The 23,031-nt window shown below is 41.4% G+C and overlaps 1 protein-coding gene across 2 annotated transcripts in view; it reads right to left on the bottom strand.

Moving 5' to 3' along the window:
• LOC110524121 (microtubule-associated protein 1S) overlaps nucleotides 1–13,298 on the bottom strand; it is a 47,227-nt gene extending 33,929 nt beyond the window's left edge. For both annotated transcript variants that reach the window (XM_021603473.2, XM_021603474.2), the window contains exon 1: nucleotides 13,126–13,298. In XM_021603473.2, the coding sequence (XP_021459148.2) occupies nucleotides 13,126–13,282 (157 nt within the window). In that variant the 5' untranslated portion in view covers nucleotides 13,283–13,298. The remainder of the gene's footprint in view (nucleotides 1–13,125) is intronic.
• Between the last annotated feature and the right edge of the window lie 9,733 nt (nucleotides 13,299–23,031).

Genomic DNA, 23,031 nt, shown 5'->3' with positions numbered 1-23,031 from the left:
CAACGTCAGCAAGCCAAAAGGAGTTAATCGTGGACTGCAGGAAACAGAGGGAAGAGCACGCCCCCATTCACATCAACGGGGCTGTATTGGAGCGGTATGAGAGCTTCAAGTTCCTCTGTGTCCACATCACTAAGAACCTATCATAGGGCTGAGTGATATGGCCCCCCCCCCCCAAAAAAAAAAAATTGGGGCACGTTTTCTCTTAGCTACTTCATGTAGCTAACATTCTTGCTTTGTGTATTCCTCTTTAATTTAGAAGATACTGTTGCAAAAACATGCTGATTTAGGTCTAAACCATCACTAGTATTATCAGACTGTATAGCTAATTATGTTTGCTCTTACTCAGTACATTTATTAGCTAGCTAGCGATTAGCATTAGCAGCTAACAATTAGCAGCTAACAAGATTTAGGAACAACTTGCTAAGAAAATAAACTAGCTGTTTGCAGATGTAAGAAACACAAACTAATAGTGTAATTATAAAAACGTTAACGTAAACTGACTCACTTTTGTACATTGCCTTGGTCCGTAAAATTGACCTAATTTTAGCGCCCCAAAAACGTAATACTTCCAGATCAATTGTAATGTCAATACCATTGTAAAGCACAACTTCTCCCATTTCCAACAGAATCAATTACATGAACCCCACGCTGCCCGTTTCTGCATGATTCAAGAAGACAATGAGCCCCGTCGGGTCTTTTTAAAAATGGCGGGTGGGAACGGGAAACAAACGCGTGATAGTGAGAAGGAGAGATGTGTGGGAACATTGCTTTTTTTCACTCGATCTGTCCAACTTATTCCCTTATGGCCTCTAAAATGTAAATAAAACACTATAAAGAGTTGATGTGTCATTACATACTTATTTGAAGGTTTTGAATGGGGTTTTTAGGGCGGTGCTAAAGTGATCTTAGAAGTAAACAGTGGCTTTGAGAATGATGATCGCATGCAATGATGACGCAAAAAAATGACTAGGTATCCCCCCTTACCCCCGTCACTGTCCATTTCTTGTTTTTAAACTATGAGAGAAGTGCTACACCTGGTGGAGAGATTGTAAGACAGAAATAGTTGCTTTATGCGTGCTGTACGTTGCGCCATGACACGTCACGATGTAACGGAGGGTCAGTTCTCAACTTTACTCCAATACTATAGAGCCATTACCATGTCGATCAACTCTTGAATAGAAACGTAGTTCACACCCCAGATTTTGAAGTCAACACAGTCGCTACAGTCCCATTAGTTTTCTTTGTAGCCTCATTTGAATGTTGCGATTGCGCACATTTGTACGGAATGGGGTGAGTTTACGTTAGTGGATTTATATTAAGAAGCAAAGTAAAAACAGCGTTGTTGTCATCAACATTGTTGCATGTGCTGCATTGACCATGCAGACTGAACGCACGTGTCTCGTGGTCGAGGAACAACAAATGAGCTCCTTGAGTGAAAGGTCTGTGTGGAAAGCGGCATTGAGAGAGAGTGGCGAGAGAGGACTCAAGTAACGAACTATAAAAATGGACGTTACACACCGCGTATAAGATAACAAACCAAACATTCAAATACCGTTATAGAAGGTAAAGTAAAAACCCAAACTGGTCCGTGCATCAATAACAGTATATCGTAAAAAAAGGTATACTGCTCAGCCCTAACCCATCATGAGCCAAACACACCAACATAATCTTGAAGAGGGCACGACAACGCCACTTCCTCCCTCAAGAGGCTGAAAAGTTTTGTCATGGGCCCTCAGATCCTCAAAAAGTTACACAGCTGCACCATTGAGAGCATCTTGACTGGCTGCATCGCCACTTGGTATGGCAACTGCTTGGCATCCGACCGCAATGCGCTAGAGGGTAGTGCGTACTGTCCAGTGCATCAATTAGTACATCCTGCAATCCAGGACCTCTATACCAGGTGGTGTCAGAGGAAAGCCCTAAAAATTGTCAAACAGCTTCTACCTCCAAACCATAAGACTGCTGAACAGTTAATTAAATGGATACCCAGACTATTTCCATTGAGCACCTTTTTTTTTGCACTGACATTCTTGCACTGGCTCCATGCACAATCACTGGACCTTACACACACACACAAACAAACTAGGGCGGGACGATACATTTAATGAAGTCGAATAAATGTTTTTGCACGGTTTTGTTTCTTTTGTTTCTATGAGCGTTTATGGCCGCTTGTTCTCATGTTGTCTTTTTGGTCTCGTCTCCTTCTGTGCTGTGTGCACCTTCCCATTTACACCAGAGATCTGTATGTAATGACGAGATGATCATCCTAATAGAATATCATCCTAGGACCATGCCTCAGGACTACCTGGCCTGATGACTCCTTGCTGTCCCCAGTCCACCTGGTCGTGCTGCTGCTGCTCCAGTTTCAACTGACTTGTTCACCAGACGTGCTACCTTGTCCCGGACCTGCTGTTTTTAACCCTCTCACCACCGCACCTGCTGTCTAACTGAATGATCGGCTATGAAAAGCCAACTGACATTTTCTCCTGAGGTGCTGACCTGTTGCACCCTCTACAACCACTGATTAGTATTTGACACTGCCGGTCATCTATGAACGTTTGAACATCTTGGCCATATTCTGTTATAATCTCCAGCCGGCACAGCCAGAAGGACTGGTCACCCAATTTCAATTGATAATAATGGGAGTCGTTGTCCCAAAGAAGGGAAGAAAGGCGACAAGCTGAGGTTCAAAATAAGCCCATAGAAACACATAGGGCTTATTTTGGCGAGACTGAAACCTTGCTTCGCCTCTTCCTCTCTCTTTACTAGGGCCATCCCAGACTAAAAAATAATTTGGTAGAACAAGAGTATTCTGTTTTTTCGAACAATTGAAATATGAGATAGATGAGATATGTCTGTCTCGGTCGGTCGGTCGGTCGACACAAAGGTTTTTCTTGATTTTTACTCTTTTCTACACTGTAGAATAATAGTGAAGATATCAAAACTATGAAATAACACATATGAACTCATGTAGTAACCAAAAATAGCCAACCTTTTGCCTTGATAGCTTTGCACACTTGGCATTCTCTCAACCAGCTTCACCTGGAATGCTTTTACAACAGTCTTGAAGGAGTTCCCACATATGCTGAGTACTTGTTGGCTGCTTTTCCTTCACTCTGCGGTCCGACAAATCCGAAACCATCTCAATTTGGTTGAGGTCGGGGGATTGTGCAGGCCAGGTCATCTGATATACCTAATGTATAATTTTTTCCCCTTTAACGAGTCCAACGTGAAGGACACACTGCTTTCCCGGGAACAGGCCCAAATCCCAGTCATTTGCGTGAAGACGGAGAAAAAGAGGATGGAGGTCGGGCTTCTGAGAATTCATAGGCGATCGAATAAACCCCCACTGCTTTCCATTCTACTAGCTAACATGCAATCATTGGAAAATAAAATCGACGACCTACGAGGAAGATTAAACGACCAACCGGACATTAAAAACTGTAATATCTTATGCTTCACGGAGTCGTGGCTGAACGACAACATCATCAACATATCAGCTGGCTGGTAAAACAGCCCTTACACAGCCTGGAGGTATGTTGGGTCATTGTCCTGTTGAAAAACAAATGATAGTCCCACATTGAAGCCCAAAGGTAGAAAATATCCTGATAAAACAAATATCCTATAAATCACATTGGCTATGCATGGCCTGTTTGCAAGAAACTTGAAACATTGTATCAACTATTGTATTAACTTGGTCCAGCCAAAGCTGGTGCTAGCAAACACTGAATAAAATATTCACACGCTAGTGAGCGCCGAACAGACATACACAGCCATCGGCTGTTTTGCACAAGGGATAAGTAGATCACCAGATCAGAGCATGACATTTTTTTGCCCCCCTTTCATGCCTAGTGGCAATCGGAAAATTGTGTACAGATCCTTGCGACATGGGGCCATGCATTATCATTCTGAAACACGAGGTATGAATGGCATGACAATGGGCCTCAGGAACTCAGTATCCCTGTACACTGAAATTGCCATCAATAAAACGTAATTGTGTTCGTTGTCCGTAGCTTATGCCTGCTCATACCATAACCCCAACGCCACCATGAGGTACTCTGTTCACAACGTTGACTTCAGCAAACTGCTCGCCCACACAACGCCATGCACATGCTCTGCGGTTGTGAGACCGGTTGGACGTACCGCCAAAAGTCTAAAACAAAGTTGGAGGCAACTTATGGTCGAAAACGTAATGTTCATTTATCTGGCAACAGCTCTGATGGCCATTTCTGCAGTCACCATGCCAATTGCACACTCCTGCAAAACCTGAGACATCTGTGGCATTGTGTTGTGTGACAAAACTGCACATTTTTGAGTGCCTTTTATTGTCCCCAGCACAATGTGCACCTGTGTAATGATCATTCAATTTAATCAGCTTCTTGATATGCCACACTTGTCAGGTGGATGGATTATCTTGGCCATGGAGAAATGCTCACTAACATGGATAAACAAATTTGTACACAAAATTAGCAAAATAAGCACTTTGAAAGTATGGATTGTATCTGGGATCTTTAACTTCAGCTCAAAAATGGGACAAATACTTAACATGTTGCCTTCATATTTTTGTTCAGTATATATATGGCAATGTGTATTATGCAATATTGACATATCTTTGGTTATACTGCGTAACAGTATCCGGTTCTCTTTATTGTGTCCCCGTCGATGGCAACTGTCGGATGCATGTTGCTCATGACAGAACCCCTCTTTCTTGCATTTAATTGGTATAGTGTGAGTGTTGTCATTCTTCAGCACCGTTGTGGAGTACAACGACTGGGCAGGTGCCTTATTTTGAGGGAGGAAGCTCCCAGTCTTACTTTGTTCATGGTGCCGACTAAGCTTGTTTTATTTGCAAGCAACTTGTTCACCGATGACAGTAAAGTGAAGAAATTGACCACTGTGACATTTCTCCCCTTGCCAACGTAAAGTTCCACAAGCCTCATCACCACATTCTCTGACACTTGCTCACCTGTTGCCCGATGTGGATCTTTTCCAAAACGGTGCCTTTCCCTTCCTTTCTCACCGTTTCATTTGGTGGTGGCGCGGGGGACCTGCTCAGTGCACACCGTTCTGGCTTTTTTGCACTTAGGCCTCGGAGGTGTAGAATCAGAAGAAAAATCAGAGAGGTCATGATTCATTTAGGTTCAGTTGAGGCAATTACCGGGGTGATTATCAACTGGCCACTGCACCTTCCAACGTCGGGAGAATGAGCGGAGCAGGAACTACTGATGGGAGAAGGGGCAACGGGGAAAACCATTCAAATAATGACACGCCCTCCTAAAACTGGTTCTAATTCCAGTTCTGTTTGTGATATAACAATTCTAACAACGGCAGTGTGTTATATAGACTTATTTAGGAAAAGTCAACGACAGAGGGGACATGGCTTTAAAAATGGCAGAATAATAAAATCAATTCATGAGCTGTCAAAATGGCCGCTTTAGCGGGTCTAGTGTTAAGCCAGTGGCACATACAACACAGACACTCAAGAGGGAGTACACTGGACACTGGTGGTAACAGATGGGAAATGGGGCTGAGAGGATTCTAGAGTACACAGAGGCAGCTGCTAAGTCTCAGACAAGAGAAGACTTGTCTGGGCTAGACTAGGGCTGGTTTGACCCACCGTTGGGTTGGAGCAAAGAAAACCCCAGCAGGTCAAAATGTCTGTTATCTTTTCTAGGCCGTCCATCAGCACATTACAAAAACACATAAGAACCAGCACAGCTGAACCAACTAACTGACAGACCATCTGCACAGCGTTGTTCTTTCAATAGGAAGCCCCTCTTCTATTTGCACTTTGCCAGCAATCACAAGCATGGTGACCATGTAGGAGGGATACAGTATTCAGGGTCTGCATTCATAGAAAAAAAATGTTTTGACAGTCATCACCAAACACTTAATCATGTTATACTCAGAATCTTCAACACAAGACCGTTTCTTCAGGCTTGTTCCCCAAACAAAATCATTAACAAAGCGCCTGCCTCCATCACTAACCAGGAAGGGAAGGATATGGTGAGCAGTGTGACACACACACACACACACACGAGAGGAAGTGTTTGTGACATCAGTCACATAGCCTCAACACAGATACTGACGGGCAATTCCACTGTAACAGAATTAAGCTTTAACACAGTTTTAGCATTAAAATGTACGCCAAACAAAAATGATTTATTTTAAAAGTTTAACAAAAACATACAACTTTATGCACGAGGACTACTTTTAACAATTTCCATGGAAACATTTACAAAACCTAAATTTAGTGGAAGAACTTTGCAGATGCAAACTTTGGTAATGGAATTACGATAAAATCTGTTTTTAATGCAAACAGGTTTTTCAAAAAATATTAAATATCTCCTCCAAATTAAGATCCAAAGATGTCTGCAGAAAGAATGGTATGTCAGCTATGACATGGCACCTTGAGTTTGAAAAAAAATATATTTTGGTTATTAAACTACAGTAAGTGGATTTACACCTGGTAATGGAATTACGGTAATGAATCCCCGATCTGTACTACACAGAAATGCATAACTATGGAAATTAATGTCATTCTCCTTTAGACATCTTTACTGTACTGTATTGCATTGTACTATAATCGACTGTGCTGTAGTCACTGTCCTGTACTTTAACTGTACAGTACTCTTCTATGCTCAACTCACTGTACTATCAAAACTTGCTAAACATACGTCCATGATAGGCTCAGATTTGGTCTAGTCCGCTCTCTCTGTGGACGTTAACATCAAGGCCAGGGTGGACTGACCAAATTTCAACTAGTTTTCAAGTTCATGGACATCCGGTGTCGGTCGGGACTCAGTGGGTGAGGATGCAAGACAGGGGGCTCATGGGTATGTGTCAGTATGAGCTTGGCATAATTAAATGTTCATGTATTGGAGTTTAAATGGTTTTTAAAAAGTCACCAGAAGTAACATTCCCAGTGTACAAAAACAAATCTTCCAAGGGGGAATTCACCCAGACCCCCGTAGCCGGCTAACTTCTCCATTGCTTTAAAACAAAATCCTAGGGGAAACACTGCTAATGACTGAACTTTACACATCAAGTCTCATTATGGGGCTCTCAACAAGATGCAGGCCAGTATTTTCACACTCAGACACACAGCTACATCATCCCTAGTACCCTCCCCAGCCCAAGCTGAACCAGATAGACATGGTGGACAACATCGAATGCCACTACCAACTTACCCAACCTCTGCTTTTTAAGCACAATGTTCTCCTAGCAACCCAGGGTATTATGGGTAGTACATCCACACCTCGCCTCTGAACTGCACGGTTGTTGGAGTCTGTCTGGATGGTGATAAGGTAACTCCGAATAGCTAATGCTAAAGGGGTAGTGGAGGAACCAACAACAGACTTCTGTTCTCTGGCACGCTGGTGAAGCCAAGCTGAAGTAAATAGGTTGCATTATTTATGCTCGTCAGCGTAGCTGGGCATTCAGGGCTGCTGGCTTCTTCAAGAGACTTCACCATTCCATCACACTGAACGCTGCCAAGGCACACTGACGCAGGCATGACAATTACATATTTTGAGACCAAAACTATTCATTGACGTTTGCAGTCAATCCTTGTAATGGTACACAAGTTGCCAACTTGCATGAATTTATGGGAATCAAGTAATGTTTGTGAGCATGGGGAAACTATCCGAAAGAGAACATGCTAAAATGTAGCAGCAGAGTCTACAAGCCTATGCAAAGGGCACAGAAATCAAATCAAAGTGATTCCTCATGTAACCCAGACAAAAGAAGACTATCCAATGTGGAACCAACTTTGCCACAGGTCGAACACCAGCCTGCTAATTGGTGAAAGAAGTTCTCTTGAAACAGCCTAACCAGTGCTAGCTATCTAGAAGGGTGAGTGACTAAAGGTGTACAAGTGATGCGCGGGTTGACTCATAACACGCAGTCCCCACGGTTATATCCGCAGGGTGGGCGGGTTTAGGGCCATGAAATATTCAAGTTTCAGTTTTAAGTTCACATGCACAAGTACAGTGAAATGCCTTTCTTGCCAATTCAAACCCAAACAATGCAATAATCAATAAATGTAATCCGTAGAAAAGAAAACATGAGAAATAAGAAATATGACAAACAATAAGTAAGTAAGCATACTAAAGACATACAGGTTCAGTTCCAATACCATATTTGCAATGTGCATGGATACTGGAGTAATGGAGGTAGATACAGTGCATTCAGAAAGTATTCAGACCCATTAACTTTTTCCATATTTTGTTACGTTACAGCCTTATTCTAAAATGTATTGAATATTAATTTTTTCATCAATCTACACATAATGACAAAGCAAAAATACAGTTTTAGACATTTCGGCAAATATTGAAAAAAATGTTAGGGGGGACCCTTTACTCAGTACTTTCTTGAAGCACCTTTGGCAGCAATTACAATCTCGAGTCTTCTTGGGTATGACGCTACAAGCTTGGCACACCTGTATTCGGGGAGTTCGTATCATTCTTCTCCGCAGATCCTCTCAAGCTCTGTCAGGTTGGATGGGGAGTGTTGCTGCACAGCTATTTTTAGGTCTCTCCAGAGATGTTCGGTCGGGTTCAAGTCCAGGCTCTGGCTGGGCCATTGAAGGACTTTCAGAATTTTTGTCCCGAAGCCACTCCTGCGTTGTCTTGGTTGTGTGCTTAGGGTCGTTGTCCTGTTGGAAGGTGAACCGTCGCCCCCAGTCTGAGGTTCTTGAGCTCTTCATCTGTACTTTGCACCGTTCATCTTTCCCTCAAACTTGACTAGTCTCCCAGTCCCTGCCACTGAAAAACATCCCCACAGCATGATGCTGCCACCACCATGCTTCACCGTAGGGATGGTGCCAGGTTTCCTTCAGACGTGATGCTTGGTATTCAGGCCAAAGAGTTCAATCTTGGTTTCATCAGACCAGAGAATCTTGTTTCTCAAGTCTTCAGGTGCCTTTTGGCAGACTCCAAGCAGGCTGTCATGTGCCTTTTACTGAAGAGTGGCTTCCATCTGGCCTCTCTACCATAAAAGCCTGAATGGTGAAGTGTTGCAGAGATGGTTGTCCTTCTGGAATGTTCTCCCATCTCCACAGAGGAACTTCTAGAGCTCTGTCAGTGACCATTGTGTTCTTGGTCTCCTCCCTGACCAAGACCCTTCTCCCTCTATTGCTCTATTTGGCCAGGCAGCCAGCTCTAGGAAGAGTCTTGGTAGTTCATCATTCTTAAATGGAAGAAGTTTAGGAGGCCACTGTGTTCTTGGGGATCTTCTATGCTGCAGACATTATGTACCCTTCCCCAGATCTGTGCCTCCACACAATCTGGTAATGTAACAAAATGTGGAAAAAGGGAAGGGGTCTGAATACTTTCAAAATGCACTGTATATGTCAACAATCCTTCTACCAAAGGACTATTCTATGGATTACATTTTGTGAAAATCCTAAAAAAAATCATTATTTTTTGTCTGTGTTTGAGGAATCACTCATCACCATTTGATTTGTTACTCATTTTTCGAAGTAGCCGGAAGAAATAAAAAAATAAAAAATGGCATATGCTTCCATTAACTAACGCTACACGGGGTGACACAAATCAGGATGTTGACGTTACTTGGAAATATAATTTCCTGCTATTCATTGAAGCATGAGTGGGAAGAAAAAAATAAATCAGCTACAAGCAAGTTACAAACAAGCTTTGTGAATGTTACTAGCCTTGGAGTGTTCGAAGCTCACCGCAAACTGTTTCTTTCTACAAAGTCGGAGCTATTAAGGCAACACCCTGACAGATGCGCAGGGCTGTATGTCAGTAACTAAACTAAAACAAACAGCAAGGAGGCACCCTTACAAGCTTGGGAGAAAAGCCCACCCATTCCATGATTTCGTGTGAGACTAGAGGACCCTGAGGTCTTGAGTGGTCTCAAGAGGCCAGACCTTTACAATGATCCCCTATCTTGACCCTGGAGAAGTCCCTCCCCGGTGAGAAAAACCTCCAGAAGTCCAGCACAGTCGCATCTTGGAACCAGACAGGAGTCTTTAAACACAGTGCATTTTATGGATGCAAGCCAAGATACATTTTCCACCAAGTCAAGCAGTCTTAAAGGGATGAGGAAGATACAACGTAGGCTAAATGTATTCTAAAATGTCTCCGCCTGCTCAATGTGTTTCCTGCCGTGTTTAGTAAACAAACATACCACAACTTTTCTCTGGAGCAATGTCCTTGGAAAGTGAGGCAAAAGCTATTCGGCTCCTTAGCTAGAGCGGCGGGTACAAATGTTGAGCCCTTCCATTGCCTTGTTGCAATGGGATGTAAGAATGATCTGCTGTGTGGCTAGTAATGCAAGTCTGCAAAAGATGAACTCAGCATAAAACAGCTTCCCTCAGCTAATCAGAAGTGGGAAATGACAGCTATTGGATTTCTCAACACTACGAGCCAAGCAAATTCCAATGCACACACAAACTGGAGCCCCTGCCACTACCAGACAGAGGTAACTCTGCATCATGTCATGTGATCATGGAATTGAAATAAATGTGATTCATGGTAGAAGTGCACAGTTACCTTAATTCACTCAGAGGCACTTGCAGTCATCAAGAACAATCTTATATGGTGTACAGACAGAAAACTAAATGCAGCTTAACTGCCCCAGCTTTATATACTGGTAACAAAATAGCATAGAACATTTTTATGAATATGCTTCAATGACAAGGTCATCAAAGCCAATAATTAGAACTCTGGTGACCACCTGCACATCAAACAGTCATTCTAGGTAAGATACTTTCAAATCTTATTTGTCACATGGTTAGCAGATGTAAATGCGAGTGTAGTGAAATGCTTGTGCTTCTAGTTCTGACAATGCAGTAATAACCAACAAGTAATCTAACCTAACAATTCCACAACTACTACCTTATACACACAAGTGTAAGGGGATATAGAATATGTACATAAAGATATATGAATGAGTGATGGTACAGAACGGCATAGGCAAGATGCAGTAGATGGTATCGAGTACAGTATATACATATGAGATGAGTAATGTAGGGTATGTAAACATATTATATTAAGTGGCATTGTTTAAAGTGGCTAGTGATACATTTTTAAATCAATTTCCATCAATTTCCATTATTAAAGTGGCTAGAGTTGAGTCAGTATGTTGGCAGCAGCCACTCAATGTTGGTGGTGGCTGTTTAACAGTCTGATGGCCTTGAGATATAAGCTGTTTTTCAGTCTCTCGGTCCCTGCTTTGATGCACCTGTACTGACCTCGCATTCTGAATGATAGCAGGGCGAACAGGCAGTGGCTTGGGTGGTTGTTGTCCTTGATGATCTTTATGGCCTTCCTGTGACATCGGGTAGTGTAGGTGTCCTGGAGGGCAGGTAGTTTGCACCCGGTGATGCGTTGTGCAGACCTCACTACCCTCTGGAGAGCCTTACGGTTGTGGGCGGAGCAGTTGTCGTACCAGGAGGTGATAGAAGTTTGTGAGTGCTTTTGGTGAGAAGCCGAATTTCTTCAGCCTCCTGAGGTTGAAGAGGCGCTTCTGCGCCTTCTTCCCAACGCTGTCTGTGTGGGTGGACCAATTCAGTTTGTCCGTGATGTGTATGCCGAGGAACTTAAAACTTACTACCCTCTCCACTACTCTTTTGTCAATGTGGATAGGGGGGTGCTCCCTCTGCTGTTTCATCTCCTTTGTTTTGTTGACATTAAGTGTGAGGTTATTTTCCTGACACCACACTCGAGGGCCCTCACCACCTCCCTGTAGGCCGTCTCGTCGTTGTTGGTAATCAAGCCTACCACTGTAGTGTCGTCCACAAACTTGATGATTGAGTTGGAGGCGTGCATGGCAGTCGTGGGTGAACAGGGAGTACAGGAGAGGGCTGAGAACGCACCCTTGTGGAGCCCCAGTGTTGAGGATCAGCGGGGTGGAGATGTTGTTACCTACCCTCACCACCTGGGGGTGGCCCGTCAGGAAGTCCAGTACCCAGTTGCACAGGGTCGAGACCCAGGGTCTCGAGCTTGATGACGAGTTAGTTGTTTAGCACAGTTACCTTAGCTTTCTTGGGAACAGGAACAATGGTGGCCCTCTTGAAGCATGTGGGAACAGCAGACTGGGATAAGGGTTGATTGAATATGTCTGTAAACACACCAGCCAGCTGGTCTGTGCATACTCTGAGGACGCGGCTGGGGATGCCGTCTGGGCCTGCAGCCTTGCGAAGGTTAACACGTTTAAATGTTTTACTCACGTCCGCTGCAGTGAAGGAGAGTCCGCAGGTTTTGGTAGCGGGCCGTGTCAGTGGCACTGTATTGTCCTCAAAGCGAGGAAAAAAGTTTGGAGGAAGGGTTTGGGACATGTCTAACACTTGAATCCCAGAATGATTACGTCGAAATGTGTGTAAAAATTTTATTTTTTATTTTTAAACTTTATGTAGTGCTGAAATGTGTTAAATAAATAAATGAATGATAATTTACACAAAATATGTATTCGTAAATATTGAAGACAGTATTTAAGATTTAAATGTCAGAACTAATCATTATAGAGCAAGTGCTAAACCATGCCATTGCATTAATTGTTCTCTTACCTTTACATTTTTGCCTGATCATTTTAAATAGTTTAAACTTCCGTTGCTAACCTAGCGGTCTAGTTTATGGTCTGATTGACAGCTGGTCTATCAGGCAAGATCATCCAAAACTAGTGATCAACTAGTAAAACGAAGTAAAATAATATTGCCCATTTTGTTTTATGAACTTACACTAAACACACCATATTGACCATTTTGTTATGTTAACTTACACACCATGCAGATGCCCTCTGCTAACCATCTGCCAGGAGATCCAACAGCCTTGTTGCTATTATATCCCTCACTGGCTTTTTCCTCCCTTATCTTTCCATTTAATGTCTACTACAAACGGGGTTTGCATGTGGCATCATCTTTAACGTTGTATTTCGTCGTGGAAAACATTTACATATATTCACGACCCTAATGGGATATTTCAGTGACAATTGGCTGATGTGTGTGTTGATTTGCAATTAGAACCATTTGTTGACGGAATATACTTGAAAACGCAGTAATACAGTATGCAACGTCACCTGTACTGAAGGCGCTAGCTCGAGCCAAATTGGGAGGTGGAAGCGCGGTCTGGCACAAAATCAATCAACATTGAGCCACATTACCTCTCTTTATCTCTGCCACCACGTAGTCCACAAATCCAGTCCGACTATGTCCACCGACAATGACGAGCAGAGAATACTTGTCGTTACTGAAGCCAGGATGCGAAGTTCGGTTCGCATTTTCCATTGCTTCGATCGCTTCCGTTTGTTGTGTCGCCATGTTGAAAAGTTTGGCAAATGATGTCATACAGAGACGCCCCTACTTTATCTATAGGGCGGAAAATCTGTAGATTGACACTTCGCAAGACCAACCGAATCGCTGTGGCCAGTGTTAACGATACATTAAATAACCAATTGTGTATATAAACCCTGGACTGCTAATGCGATGTATTGGCCAATGCTGCCGCGTTCAAAACAGCTGGAAACTCAAAAATCTCGGACTTCAGACTTCATCAGTGCGTTCAAAACATCTATGAGAAAACACTTTCAAGATCAACTGGTTGAAAGATGAATCAATACTGATTCAATATGGTATTTCATTCCAAATAATGTGTTTAATAAATTGGGAGGTTTTCAATTTGACTGAAATGTAATTATATTCCTGAAAGATTACCTGCTAAACTGGCTAGGTTTCACCAACAAGTGTTAATAGCCTGGAAAATATGTTTCCTGCACAATAAAGCTCTTTTGTGGAATAATTCAGACACAACTGTAAGGAATGAGTCATTGTTCTACCCCAGCTTGCATGAGAGGAATATTGACTTTGTTCTTGATGTTTTCGACAAGGGTAATATTCTCACATATGAACAATTTATAACATTGGAAGAGTTTATTTCTGTGATCAAAGCCGTTCCCAGTGGTCTAACTACACTAATGAAAACTCATCTTAGCTTTGGTAATGATCACAAAGTTTATCCAGAACTTAGATTGGAAGGCTTGGGCTTACTTGAGAAATCTTGTTGTAATAAATATATAAGACAAGTTCTTCATTCCCAAAACCAATTTACACAGAGAGGACATTTTCTGGAACATGCTTATTCCTGACATTGTCTGGAAAAATGCATGGTGAAGGCCTTACAAATATTGTATACCAAGCAAAGTTAAGGAAGTGCACTTTTAAATTTGACATACGATATATCCATGTAATTCTATGATATCCACATTTGTGGCTATTGATGATATCTGTGTTTTCTGTGAAAAAGAACATGAGAATGTGTCTCACTTGTTCTTTGAATGTAAATTTGTGTCAGAATTTTGGGAAACCCTTACAAAATACTTATTTATTTTAGCTAAATATGCAGGTTAAAAATATATACTTCTGTGTATTGATTTTATGAAAGGCATTGATGTTTATGGTTAGGTACACGTTGGAGCAACGAGTCCTTTTTCACGAATGCGCACTGCATCGATTATATTCAACGCAGGACACGCTAGATAAACTAGTAATATCATTAACCATGTGTAGTTATAACTAGTGATTATGAATGATTAAGTTTAATGCTAGCTAGCAACTTACCTTGGCTTCTTACTGCATTCGCTTAACAGGCGGGTTCCTCGTGAGGCAGGTGGTTAGAGTGTTGGACTAGTTAACCGTAAGGTTGCAAGAATGAATCCCTGCGCTGACAAGGTAAAAATCTGTCGTTCTGCCCCTGAACAAGACAGTTAACCCACAGTTCCAAGGCCGTCATTGAAAATAAGAATGTGTTCTTAACTGACTTGCCTAATTAAATAAAGGTGTAAAAAAACATACATATATAAAAAAAATCGGAGTCCAAAATGACCGATTTCCGATTGTTATGAAAACTTGAAATCGGCCCTAATTTATCGGCCATTCCGATTAATCGGTCGACCTCTACCTGTATGTATACCTTTTGAGTGTTTGTTTAAAAGTGTCATTTTAAGGATGGTCCTTTCACCAATCTACAGATACTTAATCAATTACTCATTTGACAGATTTACATAAAAAAGTACTCACTCTTAAAAACATCACAAAGTGGTCCACTGTCCAACCGATTTGGTTTATTTGACATTGATACAGAGATCAGAAATTGGCAGTTACATGACATGAATGACTACCCATGTTTTTGACATGAAACATATAATATGTTACTATTGCAATAATGACAAGACCATTGAAATGATTGTGCATTTTTTTATCCTTGTTGCCAAAGACTTTATACACAAACAAAAATTCAAAAATTCTACACCAAAATTACAATTTTTTTGATTGAATTTAACTATTTTATTAAAACATTAACCCTAGTGCATAATAACAAGAATAACATTTTCCTAAATCATTACAATAAGATGTTTTCACAGAGATTACAATTCCACTTGAATTGTTTATTTTTTCATATTTTTTGTTTATTTTTGTAACGCTTGTTGTCGGTGGAAGAAGGTGAGGAGGACCAAGGTGCAGCGTGGTTGGTGTTCATATTATTTAATGAAATATGCAACACTAGACAAAACTACAAATACGACAAACAAACAGTCCTGAAAGGTGAAACAAAAACACTAAACAGGAAACAACCACCGACTAAACACAATGGGAAACAAGCTACCTAAATATGGTTCTCAATCAGGGACAACGATTGACTGCTGCCTCTGTTTGACAACCATACCAGGCCAAACACAGAAATAGAAAATCATAGACAACCCACCCAACTCACGCCCTGACCATACTTAAACAAAAGACAAAACAAAGGAACTAAAGTCAGAACGTGACAGTACCCCACCCCCCCCACCCCCCCCCCCCCCCCCCACCCTGAACCTATAAGGGAGGGTCTGGGTGGGTGTCTGTCCGCGGTGGCTGCTCTGGCGCGGGACGTGGACCCCACTCCACCATAGTCTTTCTCCGCCTCCTTAACCGCCTCCGTGGCTTCTTAAGAGCGGCAACCCTCGCCGCCGACCTTGGACTGGGGACCCTAGCCAAGGACCAGATGCACTGAGCCGGCTTCATGGCACCTGGCTCGTTGCCCACTCTAGCCCGGCTGATGCGAGGCGCTGCAATGTACCGCACCGGGCTATGCACACGTACCGGGGACACCTTGCGCCTCACGGCATAACACGGTGCCTGCCCGGTCCCTCTCGCTCTCCGGTAAGCACTGGGAGTTGGCTTAGGTCTCCTACCTGACTTAGCCACACTCCCGTGTACCCCCCCCCCCCCCCCCCCCCCAATACATTTTTGGGGCTGCCTCTCGGGCTTCCTTGCCAGCCGTGTTCCCTCGAAGCGCTGGCTCCCATTACCTGCTGCCTCCGCTCTCCTGGCTGCCTCCACCTGTTCCCATGGGAGGCGATCCCTTCCAGCCAGGATCTCCTCCCATGTGTAGTAACCCTATCCGTCCAAAACGTCCTCCCATGTCCAGGAGTCCAGCGATGCTGCCCGATACCACGCTGCTTGGTCCTTTTTGGTGGGTGGTTCTGTAACGCTTGTCGTTGGTGGAAGAAGGTGAGGAGGACCAAGGTGCAGCGTGGTAAGTGTTCATATTATTTAATGAAATATGCAACACTAGACAAAACTACAAACATGACAAACAAACAGTCCTGAAAGGTGAAACAAAAACACTAAACAGGAAACAACCACCCACAAAACACAATGGACAACAAGCTACCTAAATATGGTTCTCAATCAGGGACAACGATTGACAGCTGCCTCTGATTGAGAACCATACCAGGCCAAACACAGAAATAGTAAGTCATAGACAAACTAACATAGACAACCCACCCAACTCACGTCCTGGCCATACTATAACAAAAGACAAAACAAAGGAACTAAGGTCAGAAAGTGACAGTTTTAGTATTTTCTCATTAATCCCTGCATTCTGTTTTGTATGATGTAAGAATGTAAATTGTTGATCTGCATTTTGATTTTTTTTTTTAAGAAATAAAGAAAAAGAAAAAAAGAAATGCGCTCTAACGTTTTTTTTTTTTTCATTTTTTTTTTAAACAATATATATATTTTATTAAACCGTAACATGCAAAACACAAAAAACAGAACTGCCAGAGGTATTACACAAATAAATAATTAGGAGAAAAATAATAATACAAATCCACATTATATCAAATCAAATACAGACGTATCGAATCCTGTGTTTTACATTTTGTTTTTTATACGTTTTAATGATTCAAAATAGTTTTCCAAATCAGATACATTTTGATTTGTTTGAAAAATGTTCCTAATAAAATAAAGAGATTTATGACATACTGACGTTCAATTGTGGAATCAGTGTAGTAACAATGTAACAATTACAGAATAAGTGTTCGATAGATTCCGATTCTAGTTCAGAAAAACTGCGTTCACTGGTAACATTAGGTATATATTTAGAAATCAAGCTATTACACGGGTAGAATCTATGGATAATCATAAAGGAGATATCCTTTACTTTATTGGTCACCATACATTTGTGTGTTTACATCAAACAAACAATTCCTGTATAAAATATCCCTTCATAAACAATTGTTGAATTTATTATCTAGTAAACCTATGCCATTCACCTGGATATCGCTTACAATAGGAGATGTTCCAAAATATGCATTATTCTGAAGTAAAGTTTTTATCCCACTAGTTATAGCTTTTATAACAGTATCATTTTCCGAGCTCTGTAAATATATTCCCACTAATATTAACTAATTGGCTGACAAGGACAATGTTTTTTGAGAACCAGTTACGGTAAAATAGCATCCTGTTTCTAAGTAATATCGACCCATTATTCCATATAAAACACCTATGAGGTGAAAAGTTGTTTTTATACAGCAAAGCCCAGGACGTTAAAGCCTGCTTGTGAAAATCCACCAATTTCACAAGAAGTTTACCCACAATATAGGGACATTGTAGTAAAAAAATTAAGCCCAGAGCTTCTGAAAACAAAATGAGATATAATATTCCAGAAACCATGATAATTTTTTAAATGAAATTTGATATCTGATTAAAGAGAATGAAGTCTAAGACATTTAGACTGCCATCACAAACCCTGTTGGTGATAACATCTATTATCTTATGTGGCTTGTTTTTCCATATGAAGTTGTACAATAGCCTATCTAAGGTACAGCAAGTGGATTTGGAAAAGTCAATAGATGAAAAAAAAATAGGATGCACGAGATAGCCCATCAGCTTTTGATAAAAGCACTCGACCTTTTGATAGATCCAGTTACAGGATTCAAATTAAGAACATTCACCGCCTTAAGATGTTTGGTGATCTTTACACCGAGGTATGTTACAGTATCTTTTTCAGAGATGCTGATTGACAGCACCTTTCAGAACAAACATCTCACAGTTGGAAAGATTTAAAACCAAACCTGAGATTTTGGAGAACTGCTTCACAATATCCAATGCTAATCTATCTTGTGACACATTTTTCAAAAAAAGTGAGGTGTCATCCACCAGTCGGGATATCTTGATCTCTCTGGCCTGGAATGTAATGCCTTCAAATTGACTTTGATAAACTAGTGAGCATAAGATTTGAGATACTAACAAAAATAAAAAGGTGAGATTGGACAACCTTGTCGTATTCCTTTGTAAATGTTAAACCTTGAGAATGTTCCATGAAAGAGTTTGATAAAGCTATTGTCACCATTATACAGAGTTCTAATAGCATCAACAAAAAAAGATTCAAACTTCAAAGACAATCAAAGATATAATTGTGACTTACGGTATCAAATGCTTTCTGAAAATCCCAAAATAAGATAACAGGGAAGTCAACCAATAGACCAGCCTCAGATTATTAGATATATGGCGCCCTTTCATAAACCCTGACATTGACATTCATCAATCAGATCATTCAAGCATGACTTTAACCCTTCACAAAGATTGAGGCGAGAATTTTGTAGTCGTTATTTAGGAGTGTGATTGGACACCAATTATCAATATTTAATAGATCCTTGTGTGGTTTAGGTATAAGAGTAATAACCCCTTGCTTCAGAGATGCAGGTAGTTCTCCCTTCTTTATAGCCTCCTTAAAGGTTTCAAGTAAAATTTTTGTTATTTCTTCAGAGAAGGTTTTGTCAAATTTAGAGGTTAATCCATCACAACCTGGAGATTTGTTATTTCGTAATTGACCAACCCTATATTGGATGTCCATAATTGATAAATAAATAAATAAAGACTGATTTAATTCTTCACTAACCGAGTTCTCTATAGAATCAAGGAGATCCTTAGAGTCACTCGAACTGTTATCTGTGCTATCTAACCTCCAAACGAGCTTCAATGCCATACAACACCCCTTCCGTGGCCTCCAACTGCTCTTAAACGCTAGTAAAATCAAAGGCCTGCTTTTCAACCATTCGCTGCCTGCACTGGCACGCCCGACTAGCATCACCACCCTGGATGGTTCCGACCTAGAATATGTGGACATTTATAAGTACCTAGGTGTCTGGCTAGACTGTAAACTCTCCTTCCAGACTCATATCAAACATCTCCAATCCAAAATCAAATCTAGAATCGGCTTTCTATTTCGCAACAAAGCCTCCTTCACACACGCTGCCATACTTACCCTAGTAAAACTGACTATCTTACCGATCCTTGACTTCGGCGATGTCATCTGCAAAATGGCTTCCAATACTCTACTCAGCAAACTGGATGCAGTTTATCACAGTGCCATCCGCTTTGTTACTAAAGCACCTTATACCACCCACCACTGCAACCTGTATGCTCTAGTTGGCTGGCCCTCGCTACATAATCGTCGCCAGACCCACTGGCTCCAGGTCATCTACAAGTCCATGCTAGGTAAAGCTCCGCCTTATCTCAGTTCACTTGTCACGATGGCAACACACACCGGTAGCATGCGCTCCAGCAGGTGTATCTCACTGATTATCCCTAAAGCCAACACCTAATTTGGCTGCCTTTCCTTCCAGTTCTCTGCTGCCTGTGACTGGAACGAATTGCAAAAATCGTTGGAGACTTTTATCTCCCTCACCAACTTTAAACATCTGCTATCTGAGCAGCTAACCGATCGCTGCAGCTGTACATAGTCCATCGGTAAATAGCCCACCCAATTTACCTACCTCATCCCCATACTGTTTTTATTTATTTACTTTTCTGCTCTTTTGCACACCAATATCTCTACCTGCACATGACCACTTGATAATTTATTACTCCAGTGTTAATCTGCTAAATTGTAATTATTCATCTACCTCCTCATGCCTTTTGCACACAATGTATATAGACTCTTTTTTTTCCCTTTTTTTATGTTTATTTTTTTTTCTACTGTGTTATTGACTTGTTTATTGTTACTTATGTGTAACTCTGTGTTGCTGTCTGTTCACACTGCTATGCATTATCTTGGCCAGGTCGCAGTTGTAAATGAGAACTTGTTCTCAACTAGCCTACCTGGTTAAATAAAGGTGAAATAAAATAAATAAAAAATCTAAGGAGTAAAGATTCTTATAAATCTTAGTGGCAAAGTCTGATAATAACTCTCTATCCTCAGAGGTTACCTCATTAATCTTACATTTCCGAAGTGTGCTGAGTTCCCCGCTTCTCTTTTCCAAATAAAAAAAGTATCTACTGTTCTTTTCGCCTTTTTCAAGCCATTGTTTTCTGGACCTTATGAAGGCTCCTCTAGCCTTTTCCGCATAAAATGTATCAAGTTGATTCTGTTAATCATTCAATTTAGCTTTCTCATTAAGATCAAGATGCTCAATCTCTGCGATATCAACAATTGTCCTAGAGAACTCTGCTACCTCACAGCTCCTTCTTAAAGCAAGCCATTTCCCATAAGTAATACAGGCTGAGCAGATTTTACGTTTCAGAAGTTCAGAAGTCCAAATATTTCCCATATTCTGCATTAAAGGTAGCGAAATTCCAGTAAACATACATTTGATTCTTAATCACATTTTTTAAATCATCATGCAATAACAGATTTGTTGAATCTCCATTAACCACCAGAATATTTCTTATTATAATTACTGCACATTCTTACAGTCAGCCAAATGACTTTATGATCCCTTCGGGACTGCAGGCAGTATTTTTACCTCTACAGTCTTGGGTTCAAGACTAGAGGTTATCACCCACAAGTAAATTATTTTTAAAATATTTTGTTTGTTTTTTGTTTTTTACCTCTTTTTCTCCCCAGTTTCATGGTATCCAATTGATAGTTACAGTCTTGTCTCATTGCTGCAACTCCCGTACGGACTCGGGAGAGTTGAAGGTCGAGAGCCATGCGTCCTCCGAAACACAACCCAACCAAGCCGCACAGCTTCTTGACACAGTGCCCACTTAACCCTGAAGCCAGCTGCACCAATGTGTTGGAGGAAACACAGTACAGCTGGTGACCATGTCAGTGTGTACTGCGTCCGACCCACCACAGGAGCCACTAGTGCGCAATGGGACAATGAAAGTGTTTGCCTTTCGGTTAGGCTCGGCCATATTGTGAAAGATGGAGGCCTATTAGTCATCTAGTGTATACAGTGCCTTCATAAAGTATTCACACCCATTGACACATTTTCTACATTTTGTTGTGTTATAGCCAGAATTTAAAATGGATTCAATTTACATTTCATTTTTGTAATTGACCTACACAGAATACCCCATAATAGGTATGGAAATGTTTTTCAAAATTCTTTACAAATTAATTAAAAATGAAATGTCTTGAGTCAATAAGCATTCAAACCCTTTTTATGACAAGCTTAAATAAGTTCAGTAGTAAACATTTGCTTAACAAGTCAAAAAAAGTTGCATGGACTCACTATATGTGCAATGATAGTGTTTAACATGATTTTTGACGTGGCCAAAACTTTTGATATGGTAGACCATTCCATTCTTGTTGGCCGGCTAAGGAGTATTGGTGTCTCTGAGGGGTCTTTGGCCTGGTTTGCTAACTACCTCTCTCAAAGAGTGCAATGTATAAAGTCAGAAAATCTGCTGTCTCAGCAACTGCCTGTCATCAAGGGAGTACCCCAAGGCTCAATCCTAGGCCCCATGCGCTTCTCAATTTACATCAACAACATAGCTCAGGCAGTAGGAAGCTCTCTCATCCATTTGTATGCAGATGATACAGTCTTATCCCCTCCCACTGCCAAACTAACCCTGATTCAGATGACCATCCTACCCTTGCTAGATTACGGAGACATAATTTATAGATCAGCAGGTAAGGGTGCTCTCGAGCGGCTAGACATTCTTTACCATTCGGCCATACAATTTGCCACCAATGCATAGGACACATCACTGCACTCTGTACTCCTCTGTAAACTGGTCATCTCTGTATACCCATAGCAAGACCCACTGGTTGATGCTTATTTATAAAACTCTCTTAGGCCTCACTCCCCCTATCTGAGATATCTACTGCAGCCCTCATCCTCCACATACAACACCCGTTCTGCCAGTCACATTCTGTTAAAAGGTCCCCAAAGCACACACATCCCTGGGTCACACATCCCTCGTCGTTTCAGTTCGCTGCAGCTAGCGATTGGAACGAGCTGCAACAAACACTCAAACTGGACAGTTTTATCTCAACCTCTTCATTCAAAGACTCAATCATGGACACTCTTACTGACAGTTGTGGCAGCATTGCGTGATGTATTGTTGTCTCTACCGTCTTGCCCTTTGTGCTGTTGTCTGTGCCCAATAATGTTTGAACCATGTTTTGTGCTGCTACCATGTTGTTTTGCTACCATGTTGTGTTGTCATGTGTTGCTGCCTTGCTATGTTGATGTCCTAGGTCACTGTTTATGTAGTGTTGTGTTGTCTCTCTTCTGGGGATGTGTGTTTTGTCCTATATTTATATGTTATTTATTTATTTTTAATCCCATCCCCCGTCCCCGCAGGAGGTCTTTTGTCTATGGTAGGCCGTCATTGTAAATAAGAATTTGTTCTTAACTGACTTGCCTAGTTAAATAAAATAATATAAAAAATAAATTGAATGACCACCTCATCTCTGTACCCCACACATAATTTTATCTGTAATGTTCCTCAGTCGAGCAGTGAATTTCAAACACAGATTCAACCACAAAGACCACAGAGGTTTTCCAATGCCT

Source organism: Oncorhynchus mykiss, chromosome 5 (genome assembly GCF_013265735.2).
Source record: "Oncorhynchus mykiss isolate Arlee chromosome 5, USDA_OmykA_1.1, whole genome shotgun sequence".
Classification (NCBI taxonomy): domain Eukaryota; kingdom Metazoa; phylum Chordata; class Actinopteri; order Salmoniformes; family Salmonidae; genus Oncorhynchus; species Oncorhynchus mykiss.
The sequence above is the reverse complement of the archived record's forward strand: the minus strand, read 5'-3'. Positions and strand labels throughout refer to the sequence as shown.